The sequence below is a fragment of the Vanellus vanellus genome, assembly GCF_965231255.1.
Source record: "Vanellus vanellus genome assembly, chromosome: 3".
NCBI classification, from domain to species: Eukaryota; Metazoa; Chordata; class Aves; order Charadriiformes; family Charadriidae; genus Vanellus; species Vanellus vanellus.
Genome location: NC_138907.1, coordinates 5,202,429 through 5,215,963, shown reverse-complemented (window position 1 = coordinate 5,215,963; position 13,535 = coordinate 5,202,429). Strand labels below are relative to the sequence as shown.

The window sequence follows — 13,535 nt, the reverse complement described above, 5'->3', positions numbered from 1 at the left end:
GAGTAGAGTGTCTTACCTAGCCAGTTAAATCCACGCGAGTTGTCACTGAACATCTCGCAACTCAGGCTAAGAACGAAGACTGGGAATCAAGGGGAAGGGAGGAAGTCCTGTCTTCTGATACAGAGTAGAGAGGAGTGTTTTTAATTAGTACTGACTGAAATGGCCAGAAGTTGTTAACAGTGTGCATCTAGGTGAGGCTGCACTAAGACTGCCTCTGGGTTGGCCCCAAAGCTTTCTTGGGGGGGGGGGAGGGGAGGGGAAGGGGGGAGGCAGGGTCTGAGCCTTCTTTTAAGCAGTCACTTGCATAGCAGGAAACTGCTGGGATACCTGAGGAAAGAATAGGTAGATGCCTCGGCTCGACATATTTCCGCAGTTCAAAATAACATATACATCACAGCTACACACACGCACACAAAAAAAAAACTTCCAGAGAAATAACAGCGTGCTCCAGTCCTAAAGCAACAGGGGTTTGTCATTTAAAATAATGCACTTTGGATGAAGTGCAGAGAAGTCCTTACTTTCTGTTCATGCTTTTGTGCAGTGACTCATTTACAACAGAGATGGACTATTAAAATACTCAAACCTTCCGGTCTTTTAAAATATATCTAACAATGACATAGTCATTAAAAAAATTTTTAGAGTAAATTTGCCTTCAAAGCAAATGGAGTGTGGTGAAAATGTGAAAACTCAATGCACGATCTTGTTTTAGGAGAAGAGTATTTTAGATGAAAGAGGGTAAGAATCCTAAACCTTTCAAGTAAGTTGAGTAAAACTTTAACATTGTTAGGTGAGTCTGAACTAAGTGCCCATATGCAGGTTTTTTCCCCTAATTTCTGTCCCATCAAAATTTAAATTTCATTTCCATAGCAAAAATGGTTATTTTTCAAACAATTTTAACCCTGTGAAGTATGTGAAATTCTAACCCTTCTGAAGATGCCAGTTTTTACAGTCCCCAAAGGTAAGGAAGATTTAAGTGTTAACAGTTACTTTTCCCAACAGCGTAAAAACATGTATACAAGGTATTCTTAAGGTACGGAACCCCAAACGCTACTCCCACCTCTCTTCTTTACGGGCACGAGTCTTTGGGCTGTAATATATAACCTTAAGTTATATCAGGAAACTTGCATAGTACATTGTGAAAGAGAAAGCAGGGACTGCAGAAGGGTTAAGTCACTCCTCTTCACACAGCGAGCCATCGGAAAAGCACTACGCACCCGCTTCCAGCTCGACACTCCCGCCTCAATGGTTATAGCTCTGTAATATGCTATCAAACTGGAAGGACTGATAGAGCTCGTCACTGTGGACACCGTCAGGGTCGTAGTACTGGTTATCTGCAATGCTATTCTGATGGTTTGGGATGGGGTTGGTGGATAGTCTTGATTCGCTTAAGACTTCTTGGTCTATAAAACCGTGAAGTGCTGGATCGGCTAAGTTAGACTGCGAATTAAAAGGCGCGCTGCCCGGGGCTGCTACAGGCGGGCAAGCTGGAGGCACCTGGTGGAGCTGCTGCCTGTGATTGCTTGCATTTAACAGGGGGTTATACTTTTCGAAGTTGATACTCGTGCAGTTCATGTCATCGGTCTCCATGTTGACGATGCTGGCCGTGGAGACGCTGATGGGATGAGCCTGGGGCGCAATGCTGTTACTAGACACACTCTGCACGTCTGCACTCGACACCGCCACTGCTCCCATCCCGTTGGTGCTGCCGTAATTCCGGTAGAAGCCTAAATCCTTCCCGTCGGGCCAGTTCAGAGGGTTGTCGTGGAAAGGCGGGAGAGCGCCGCTGCCCTGAGCCGCGGGCTGAGGCACATCTGCCGCAAAGCTGTTCTGCGGGTGCGCGTTAAGCAGGCCGCCGGCTGAAGAGGAGGTGCTGTACAGCTGCTGCCAGCACGAGGAGAGCGTGTCTTGCTTCCCTGGCCCCACCTGCGCAGGCGCGTGGGGAATCTGGTTGCAGACAGGGTAAATCTGACTAGTGTTGGGCAGGGTTCCGAGCCCCGGCAGCATCAGTGTGGATGAAAACATGTTTGGTTCTACGGAAAGAAGAGATGCGACTGCATTTTAACGCCGTTTTTAATATCTTTTAGAACTACACATGGTAAAAAGCAAAGGAAAACCAGTGCTATCTTAGTAAGACTATATAGGCATTTGCCCTTTTGTACTCGCTGAACTGCTCTGCAAGGTGGACCCTGGATTTCTGGACAGCAACAAGACAGCTATCCACCTCACCCCTCTACGGCGAATGCTGAAGGTGACAGCTGCATTTAAGTAAAGAACTGATGGGTTTAGTTTGTATAGTCGAAAGTACCAGTACCTTACAGGAAGAAACCCTCAAGAGAATATTAGCATTTCAAGCAAAGAGGAGGGAAGGCCGGGAACTGAGAGTACGTTTGAAGGGCTGAGTCTCTGACTGCAGAGAAAAGCAGTAGTTATCTAAATTAAGGCTGAAAGCCAGCAATGCTTAGAGATGAAGAAGGTGTAGCCCTCTCCTGTGCAAAGGAGAAGTTGCAGCACGGCTGAGGCTTTGAGAAGAATCTGGAGGAGGAAGAGGAGGAGGCAAAGTAAGAGACCGGCACCACTGCTGCCTTGGGAACGCCAGCGCCCTGCTGAAAAAGCTGCAGCCCTATTTGTTTCAAACCGCTGTCGGACTGGGACACGCATGCAAAAACCTACCTTTCTTAATCAGCTTCCCCTCAGGAGCGACAGCGGTGAACGGAGCTACTTTGGGCCTCTCTGTCGCATTTGATCCTGCGACAGAAGAAAGCGTGAGTATACACTGAATGTTTGCTTTTATAGAGAATAACTCCATCTAAAGGTAAGTTCACTCAAACAAGAAAAAGACAAATATTTTCCTTACCACAGTCCTGTATGAGCTTTTGCCAAGCCAATGTTGATCTTTGCCTTTTTGCTTTGTTGCCGTATGGATCTACGGAGAAAGGAATAGAAGGAAAAAGTGTTAAAAGTTTCTCATTGATATAATTAGTAAAGGAAGCTTCTAAAACTTAAATTAGATGGGCCCTAATTGTAGTAAAAAAATCTCAGACGTGACAGCACTAACCAAGACAACGTTATTAACAGTGCTTCCCGATATTTTCATTGAAAGAGGGAGCAAACTGACTATTATTACTTTCAAAAACCAAAAATCTACTTTGTAGCAGCAGTGTTGTAGAATTTTTAATAATTAAACTACTGTTTATTATCAACACAAGTTCTGCACTTATAATGGCTGTTAAGAAACTCAACTAATGGGAACCATACCCTTTTCATCTGGTAGGTATCTGAAATCCATAGGTTCGCTGACTTCCTGGTCTGAAGGTCTTCGCAGCTGCATCTTCACCGTGACGGGCTCGGTGATGTCTTTGAGAAACGGGGGCGTTCTGAACACAATTGCAACTTGGCGGTGAACGTCAGCTTGTGAGAAGGAACCTTTGGCCTCCCAGTTGTCCAAGACAAATCTGACTTCTATATCATCTAGTGCATTAGAAACACAAGATGCTTGTTAAGCTGAAGAAGAAAACTGAAAATTTGCAGCAGAAGAAAGGGGAAAGGGGAACAGAGAAAGGACTCTGACTCAGGATTCAGATGCAAAGTAAATGGCTCAACTTTAAAGGCACTGAGTATCTTTCAGAGGTGCTCAGAGCCCTTGAACCTGAAAGCTACTCCATCCAGCTATAAAACCAGCCCACTTACACAGGAGTGTGATGAAGGCTTTAAGTTCCGCAGCTAGAAAGTGGTAGCGTCAGCCTTTTGGGGAAAAGAGGAGGGGAAAAAAAAAAAAAAAAAACAAAACTAGCCAAGATTACCTTTCTGAACTTTGTCACAAAGTAGAAATATTTCATCTCCTCCTTTTACACTTCCACAGTTCTTGTTCACCCGACAAATTCTTAATTCTGCTGTGTTGGGAGCTCCTGGAAACAAACAGGCATGTTTGATGATAAAGAATGACTGTAACTGTCACTATTGAAGATGAGGTGCTGGGAGTTAAGGCACACGAAGGGAAGGCAACAGCTGGAGGAGTGTGACGCCCCAAAATCCACACTAAACAAGGCGCTCCATACAGGAAACGCAGAAGCAAAGCTTGATGTTCCATGATCCTACAGCTCTCGGCCGTTCATGGCCAAACACAAGATACCAGGGCAGCTGTGTCACTCACTCCCTAACTATTCTACAGTAGTCTCAAAATACTTCCCCGAATGGCACTGCTGCCCTTCAAACTGTAGGATTCAAAGCAGTTCTTTAAGGGACTGATCACCCGTTACAGTCATGCTTCTCTGGAAAAAGCTGGGCTAGCAAGTCAAGAAAATTCCCCTCTGAGCATGAGACACGCTTGGCCATCAAACCTCTCCTCTGTTACCCCCCTCCAGGTGTTTGAGAACAGGTCTAGGAGTCTAACTTTCATGCCTTTACTCAGGGTAGCACATTTCACCCCCAAAATGCTCAGAATTCAAGTCCAAGCTGAGGCTGTACGTGGGCAGCACTCATGATAGTTGCAGATGGGGAACTGCCCTGTGCACAATCTCTGGTAGCGTTGTATGTCACAAAAAATTAACCACCACCTAAATTTGCACAGTGCATCCAAACCACCCGATGGCTGTGGGGGCCTCATATGGGATGGAGACAAGCACTGCCGGACGGTGTCTGGCCCCATTCAGTAGCAGCAGCTTTCCTGCGGGGTAAATAGGGACAGGAGACAACTGCAAGAACCAACAGCCCCTCGGAGCTTTGTGGGCTCTGTTACAATTTATTTAAAAGAGCACTCATGTCGCAATATAGTGATTCAGAAGTAACAAAGAACAAACCAAAAAAACCCTGAATGGAATAACTCTCTCTATAATTTCAGGTTCACCCCCTGTGCCTATATGCTCTGTTGATACTTTGAAGTACATGAGCACATACCAATTTTAAGACACTGTCTTCATTTAACATATAAAGTAACTGATGCCCATTTTTCTACTGTCTGTGACCACGTTCATAGTTTACTGCACCCTCTCCCACCCATCCAGTCCCAACCGAACGAGACTACACTGTGTCATGATGTTCTCTCATCTTATGTCAGGACATCAACTCCAAATGTATTAAAAACACCGGGGAGGATCCAGCTGGTGCTGCTTTGTGACCCAGAAACCCATCCTCCTACCACCACAGCAACATGAGGCTCCACCACCACGAGCTGCCTCTTCCAGGCACAGAGATGAAATACAAAACCAAAGCTCATGGTGTCACCCTCAAAAAAAAAAAAAAAAAAAAAAAAAAAATCTACTTTAGAGTCTCAGTTTGAGTCAATTCCTGCCCGAACTTTCATGGTACTGTACAGGTATGCTGAAGCACAACACAGACTACGCTTAGAACAGCTCCTGGTAACCTCAGGCCAGACCCCAATTACGTAGTTACTATCTGCAGCTATTACTATCATTATTCTTAGGAGAAGTGGGTGCTACAGCCTCGTTTACTACATGACACATGCCACTTCATGCGCTGAATGAATCAGAAACTGCGAAGGGAGGGGAAACAAAACAAACCCAGAAACAGCACAGGATCATATGACTGACAGTGTCATTGTGCGTTTTTCATAGGAAGGGTAAATTAAGAATTGCAAGGAGAAGCCTAATTTTACCTTTGTTTCACTTCTGTATGCTTGAATGGCACTTGGTGTCCTTTTAACAGGTTTTTGGGAAGGTTTCCTAGGCTGGAGTTTGCTGTTCTGTCTTTTATTTTAAGGGGAGTTTAGAGGGGAGGATGAAGGAAAGACAGACAAATGCCAGGAGACGTGGATGCACCACTCTCTGCTGTCAGCCCCAGTGCTGGGCAGGAACGTCAACTTTGGCAACAGCCTCAGAGGGACACGTTCTCTGTGGCCTCTGTCCTGCAGTGCTGCTTCCCATCTCTCTTCCCCAGTGCACACCCTCACCTTCCTGTCGCCTAGATTCCTGCCCAATTCCTGTTCCTCACTCCCCAAAAGCGCATCCCTGGTAACAAATGCTTAAAAAAACCTCACCTAACTTCTCACCAAAAATCCCATCACTTTCAACAAGGGCAGAACACCATGTTCTCCCTAACCTCATTTCTCAGAAACAGTAAGCTGCTTTATCTGACTCTTCCCAAGAATTTTCAGTGTGGCAAGACACAAAACTTTGGAAATTTCTGTTCAAAACCAGTTAACGTTATAAGCAACTGAAAACAGAAGCTGCCTTTAATACTGAATTTTAGACATCTGCAGTCTCTGCTCATGTGATTGCCTCCATACTACGTTCATGTTATTCTTATGTACCTCTACTGTACAAAGCAGGTGGAGGCTACGAAGTATTAGAATGTGAAGAAAATACTAGATGTAAAATATGCAAGCTGATCTTCAGAAAGCCTCCGAATACCTTTTAGCTCCTGATCTGGACAGATCTGCAAAGACTTGAAATCTAACAACCTTGGATTTCCAAGCCCACTGTACCCTACAGTTTTATCTTTTATCTAAAGTTGTAACCTGACTTCACCCAGTTCTGTATGACAGGGCAGGTTTAGAAAGGCTAACATTTAAAAAAGAAATTCAGATCTGAAACTGCTGTTCCAGACAAGAGCAGCATAATTTTTTATGATATGTGGTTGCAGTCATGCACTGTTTTATTTACACCGCTGCTACGTTACATGGAGGATTTTAGATATACCTATAGTGTATCAGAAGCTACCCACATACACCCACGCTAAAAAAACCAAGCTTCCCCCACCGCACAGCTATCTGTCATTTCAGCAGCTTAGCAAAGACTGACGTCAATCAACGTAGACGAGTAATCATGATTTGGCACATTTCTAAATGGCATCTGAGCCATAGCTGCAAATCTTGTACATCAATTTTATCTCAACCCTAATTACTTTAGCACTACAAGGGTTCTCAATAACACATTGCACACAGTTCCAACTTCTAGATAATTCTAGAAGAGACTTTAAAAACATCAAACACACCTGAGTTCATATTCAACATTTTCATAGTGGTTGCGCCCACATCAACACAATTCTAAGCAACTAGATAAAACGCAAACCTCATTTTATTCAGCAGTTTCTGCTAAAATAATGACCTTAATATTTAGCATAGAAATACTTTCGACACAGAAATAAAAACCACTGCCAAAAAGTTTCCAATTACTAAAAGCTCTTCTGCTATTCTTCTCCAGGAGAGAAGTCCAGCACATGTTGAGGGCTAAAATCCTCAACTGAAGCGACCTGCCAAAGCTATATGGAAGTCCAATTTTGCGGAATGTGGAAAACAGTGCCAAGAACGGGTGTTTCACGTAATTCCGCACCCTCCCAGAGCATGATCAAACATTCCCTTGTTATCTACCTGTACACTCAAAATAGCAACCGACCGAACCAGAATACAAAAGGGATATATAGAAGCATTAAGACAGTTTCCCACTGGGATAAATCTCCCTCGAGTCCTGTTCCAGAGCCCTCACAAGGCAAAGGCAAGACCCCTCATAGGTACAAACAGGTTTTAGAGGACATCCTTGGAAAACAGGTCAGTCTTAACAGCAGCCATCCGTCTCGCTACTCTTTATTTTAATCGCTCGGCACTTCAGTAGCAGGCCTTTCCTTGCAGTCATTGCTGTGACACGTGAACAAGGGCTGCAAAAGCACCCATGTGTGAGTCCACGGCTGTACTGCACCATCCTTACTCCGGTCGGCCAACCCTTCACCCTGGGATCATCTTTTGAGTATACACTCGCTGACTTGCCATGTGTTAGGCCATGCATCTAACAGTCCCAAGCCACAGAAGCGACCCAGAGCACTGGCACGGACCTCAGAAACTGGCCTGGCATTTTTCATCCCAAGCAAAAAAGAAAAACAAAAGAAAAAAAAAAAATACACATTTGACTGAGTTGGTACTTACTGTTGTCATAGATGGGGTTGGAAATCAAAGGAGGAAGAGCTAACGTGTAGTTGCCGTGTTCATCGGGGAGGAAAGCTTGGAAGCAGAGGCGGACGACATTGAGATCGTATTCATCAATGTTGTGCAGCTGTTCTTCAGGCACTGAACAGCAGAAGGAAAGACTGAGGATTAGTCATCAAACCCAGCAGTAATGCTTTAACAAACTGGAGATGAATCTCCACCGGTAAAAGAGATGGCGGATGCCAAGGCAGACAAAACATGCTCATAGTCCCTGGGAGCTTTATGGGAGCTGTGTGAATAAATTCCTTGTACACAACAAATGATACAGAAGCCTTTAATGCCTTCCCTTCATCAAACAAGGCTAAACTGTCCTAGTTCTCCAGCTGTTTCTTGTGTCTGGTTTCCTCCCGTTGCCTTCCAGACCAGTTTCATGTATCTGTAATTTAAAAGTCATTCCCTGCACATGTTTCCCTCTCATTTCTGCATGATAAAATTTACAAAATGAATGCTGCTGCTGCAGAGAAATCTTTCAATATAAATAAGTCCTGGGACGTAGCTGAAGATTCTCAGCAACAGTGAGAGACTTCTGCTACATGACATCATTATTTTCCTCTAGAAACTGAGACAGAAAAATAATCAGAAGGCAGTTCTTGGGGCAAGAATGAAGCCGAAACACCACAAACCATCTCCCCCCCTCCCATCAATATCTGTGTCACTGCAGGACCTTTGAGAATGGCGATTAGTGGTGCCATGATGATAGAATTCCGTATTACAACAAGCAAACCCTTGCCGGAAAGGATCTGCGTCCTTACATATTCCGCCCAGTGTAAAACACAGTAATGCGTAACCCAAGCTCAGCGTTCCAATTTTGTTCACTCTTTCACTTATTTTAATTTCAAGACACAGGACCTGGGATATCATTACTGAACATTTCACGTACTCCTGACTTAATTGGCGATTCTGGGGAAAGCAGCCCTCTCCGAATTCGATGCTTTCCTTTAAGGTCTGACATTAACTATTATGTTGACATTAACTATTATGTTGACATTCAACGCTAGCAAAATGAGAAACTGATTTCATTTCATTTAAGTATTGATAATTAAAATCATTTAAAGCGGCTCTCTTTTCCAAAATTGTTCAAAGCAGCCGTTCAGCACAGTTAAGATACTCCTCGCAGCTCCCTAAAGTGAGCGTGTGCCAAGTCAACAGATCACAACCTCTCAAGTTCACTCCTTCCCCTGCCCTTTCAAAGGCCTCTTGCAAGAATAAAAGATTAAACGTGCCTGCGATAAGAAGTCTGGGGGGTCGCACTGTACCGATTAGATTGCAATGCTCTGACCTTTTAACATTTATCACCGGGTTGCCCTCCACCCTGCCACGAGTGGGATCCCACAATGCCCACTTGAGTGGGTTCTTCCTTTCACCTTTTGATAGTGTGATATAATAAACGCACTGAGCTCAGAACACTTTCCACTGGCACTTTTAGTCTGTCTTGTGCTCCAAATATCTGTTTCTCCTGGTCTCTACTGTAAAGAGAAATCAAATCACCCTTCCCTTTTAAAAGGCCACAATCTGCAATGTTTCAAGGCAGATACACCAGTGAGTACAAAACTAAGCAGCAACTACACATGTAACTTCAGAAACTATGGTGCTCGGGGGAGCTCTGCCAGGGTGCACTTTGCAGGTTGGTGGCTGACTGTGTTACCAGATACGTAGGGCGAAGTTTTGTAACTTAAGGTACTTCACAAGCTGACCTGCTAATTTAATAAAATAGGCTCTTTAGAAAACAGGTTTGGAACAGACAGCTGTTCAGTCTAACTCAGGTTTGGCAGACTCCGCAGCCCAACTGCCTCTTGATACAGCCCAACTGAGAGAATAAAAAAAAAAAAGCGCCTTCTCTAGATTGCGCCTTGCAGAAGGGCTAATCAGAAGTGCAACGCTACTTTGCTCCCAGCAGCTCAGGTGATCCTTCTAAATCCACGCTCTGACATCACGGCCAGCAGGCAATTAGCTCCCAAGGATAGTCTGGCATCAAGGCTTACGTTCGGGCGTTGTGCTAGCCATCAGTGACCACATGGATCCAGCCAGAGAGCCCAAGCGGCAGTCAAATTTCAAACCTCTTAAAAATGAAATTGAGCATAGAGTTTCAATACCGCTAAGTCAACACCCCGTAGATGGAAACCAAGCACAAATCTGGGTCCGGCTTTTGATTGTGAATCAAAAGTGAGGACTTTGTGGTTGTGCAATCAAGTCCGTCTCTCCCAGGTCAAAGCACCACCAGCCCTGCGCCATGTCTTCCACAGGCGCAGCAGCCTCTTCCTCAGAAACAAACAGCAGCAGACTTAAAGCTTAAGAGAACTCTATAAATGCAAAAAATACACTTGACACGGAGAAAATTAGTAATGCTAATGTTCAAATTACATCATTTCCTATAACTTTCGCAAATTCCCAATAAACTTCTTTAACCACCCGATACAGGAAAGGTGTGGCGTGCCAATAACTGCAAGAAGCAGAATTGCTGCGTACAGCTCATTGTATTGCAGCAAAAAACACTGCTCCTAATTTGCATGTTCTCACAAATGATTTAATACAATTAAAAAATCTGTACTTTGAAAGAGGAAGTGCTCAGTCAAGACTGATTCCTCTTGGGCTATTTTTAACCAGATGAGAAGAACATAACAGAGCAAAAAAGGAGAACAAGACAGCTGCAACTCCATCTTGTGATGACATGCTTAAAGAAATACAGAGAGGCTGATTCCACCTTCGTATAAAGAAGTGCACAGCTTTCATCAGTATCAAAACATATTTCATTCCCACCTAAAAGACAATCATCCAAACAAAATGCAATGTTGTTATTTTTTAACAAACGTCTAATTCTGCTCCCTCTGAAGTCAATTTGACTGTAGCCACTAACTTGAACGGATGCTGGCTTACACCTCAAGAATATTAAAAACAAACAAAAACGAGGCAGGCAAACACACTGACTAATGCCTGGAGCATGGCCGTATGGAGGATGGTCGTGTCATTCAGTGTTATTTCACCGACTTCTGTACAGACAGGGTTAAACCTGACAAACCTGAAGTTATTAAACTTAAGAAACACTGTTAAAAGATTTTGGGAGCAGAAAGGACCAGAGAAGGAGAGTAGCTGCTCCAACTTGTGCAAGCTCCACGCAAGCAGCTCCACTGAAACCAGTGATATTACACACATGAAGTAAAAACGTCGTAGGATGCAGATACGGTAAAAAAGGCTCGAACGCAACACATGAATAAAAGGAAGTAGTACTCTGTTTTTGGCAAGAGTTCAACTTCCTCTTCTGACTGCCTCTCGCTGTGTGGTACCACACCTTACTGTCTTCATGTTAATCCACCCGAAAGAGCTGGCACCCGACCAACAACCCAGGTATGCTCCTGCGATGGCCCACTCAAACAAAAAAATAGCCTTAACCTGGCAGAAATTCATTTTCCATAGTTATCTCTGCAAACAGGGGTATATGAAGGAACGTTTGTAAGTACAGCTCTTTTACACGGGGAAGGAGAGTTTTCAAAAATAACACTTAGCAACTCAAAACACGTAGGAACGACAATAATATTAAAGAAGAATTAAAATTCTAAGTTAATTATGGGACAAGCTGCGAAATAAAATATCCACAAACACACCACCAGCGCAATGGAAAACAAACCTAACCCCACTCACCAAGATTTTGGCTGTAGGATTTAAAAAACAGCCTCTAGAGTTACAGTCAAACCTGAGGAGTATTAGCTGCTCAACCTGAAAGGGGTTACAATAGCTACTAAATCCTTTCTTTATAAATCCGTTTACAAGTCTTCTGAAAGAAATGATGATTCCCCAACTTAAAAAATAATCACCTTTGAAATAATTCTTTAATCCATTATCCACTGTCACAGGAAGAGACTGCTACAGTCCCAGTGTGGGCACAAAAACACCCCACGCAAGCTAAACCACGAACTCCTTCCAACCCGAGCATCTCGCGCAACACAGGCATTAGGTTTGGGCTGTCCCCATCTCAGGGATTTATGTCACAAGTCCAGAGATGCCCCACGAGGTTTCCACTGAATGAGAGAACTTCTTGGATTTGCTTCTGTAACGCAAAATTGGAGACTCTCTAGGTCCAACTGACCAACACGCAGTTCCTAGTTCAGGCACAAAATTAAAGATGGCAATAAGATCAGGCCTCCTGTTTGTTTCTGTTTATTAATTTCTAATATTTTTTTTACTATTTTAACAGTCCTCGACATCCAGAAAGGCCAATAAAATACCATTTATCTGATTAAATTACTGGGGGATTAAGGGCTCTGATGTTTACTCGTAAGATGATGATGCTACAGGGAAAGTGAAAGTTTATTCTGAACATTGAAGAGAAATTATGAAGTGTTTGGTTTTTTTTGACTGATAACGTGATACCTGATTAAATAGATTCCTCACATCCAGTCTTCCACCCAACTTCTAGACTAATGATGTCAGAAACCTCTGGAGTGGGTGGAGTCGGAGGTACTTTAGCATCTAAACTTAACCTGCATGGAAACTTCCAGGGCAAATGATGTGGCGTGACACATTTAGAGAGGGCTGTGCTGAAAATACCAGTTTACCCTGCAAAGGGACATCTTGTCCCCTTCCCTTCTGCAGGGGCATATGAGCCACGCTAGACCTCAAATAAAGAGAATGACCTCCTGCAAACCAAAACACTTCACCAAGGAGACCGCTCCGGAGCGCACATCGTTAATAATCACGATGAGCTGTATTCTGCCTCTTCTCTTACGCAGATGATGGTTTTTAATTTAGGGATATGCTGGGAGCTCAGTTTCATTTAGGTGATGACACAGAGGTGGTTTGCCTCAAGCGTTTTGCTTCTAGAGCACAAAGATACCCCCCTTAGCGCCGATACTGACTGATCACTTTAACTCGGTCTATGCCAGAGGTGTTGCTGGCTCTGCCCAACCTTCATTTCCAGCACTACTCTTGCACTGGGACTGGCTCCCACGTGGTGAAAGAGATCAAGGAACTGGTCTGGCACAAAACTAACTTGCCAGAAGAAAAGAGGCAAAGGCTTGTCCTCAGTCAGTCGGTTCCCACGAACGCTATAGCCCTGGTGCAAGGGAAACAGTGGAGGCAAGAGGCAGGGAGAGGGAGGACCGCCTCTTCCAGTGCCAGGGCTGATTTGTGCCAGGTTCAACCAGCCAGAGAAATGGGGCACAGGTCCCTCTCAGCACCTGAGAGGTACATTTCAGGTTCAATTTACTTCCCCCAGCCTACGTCCCCGCTGCAGCCACAGTTGTGATGGTGTAGCTGTACGGCAGCTCGCCGTAGAAAGGGCTACAGCAGACAAGGAACGCAGCACACACTAAACAGCCCGAATATTTGACTGGTGTCTCCCGTAGCCGAATCCTACACAGCTAAAAAGGACCTCACCAGCTAGCTCAATGCTACATTTGCTGTTTCTAAGTGAACTACAATCATACAGGTACAAAGGAAAGAGCAGACAGTTCTGGCGCACTATTTGTCTCTGGCTGTCAAAAGCAGAATGTTGTGCTCCATTCCTACGTGGACTTCAGCAACTGGACACACAGCACTGGATGATGGGCCAGGCTGTTCGGCTGCACGTCCAGAGGCATAAATGCCACCTACTAGCACTTGCCGAGAG

The 13,535-nt window shown here is 44.3% G+C and overlaps 1 protein-coding gene across 1 annotated transcript in view; it reads right to left on the bottom strand.

Annotated features, from left to right (window-relative positions):
* Nucleotides 1-958: 958 nt before the first annotated feature.
* REL (REL proto-oncogene, NF-kB subunit) overlaps nt 959-13,535 on the bottom strand; it is a gene marked incomplete at its 5' end in the record, with an annotated part of 31,018 nt that continues 18,441 nt past the window's right edge. Inside the window, 6 exons of the mRNA XM_082480224.1 lie at nt 959-2,030; nt 2,671-2,745; nt 2,855-2,923; nt 3,256-3,468; nt 3,801-3,905; nt 7,874-8,014. Coding sequence (XP_082336350.1) covers nt 1,240-2,030; nt 2,671-2,745; nt 2,855-2,923; nt 3,256-3,468; nt 3,801-3,905; nt 7,874-8,014 — 1,394 coding nt within the window. The 3' untranslated portion in view covers nt 959-1,239. The remainder of the gene's footprint in view (nt 2,031-2,670; nt 2,746-2,854; nt 2,924-3,255; nt 3,469-3,800; nt 3,906-7,873; nt 8,015-13,535) is intronic.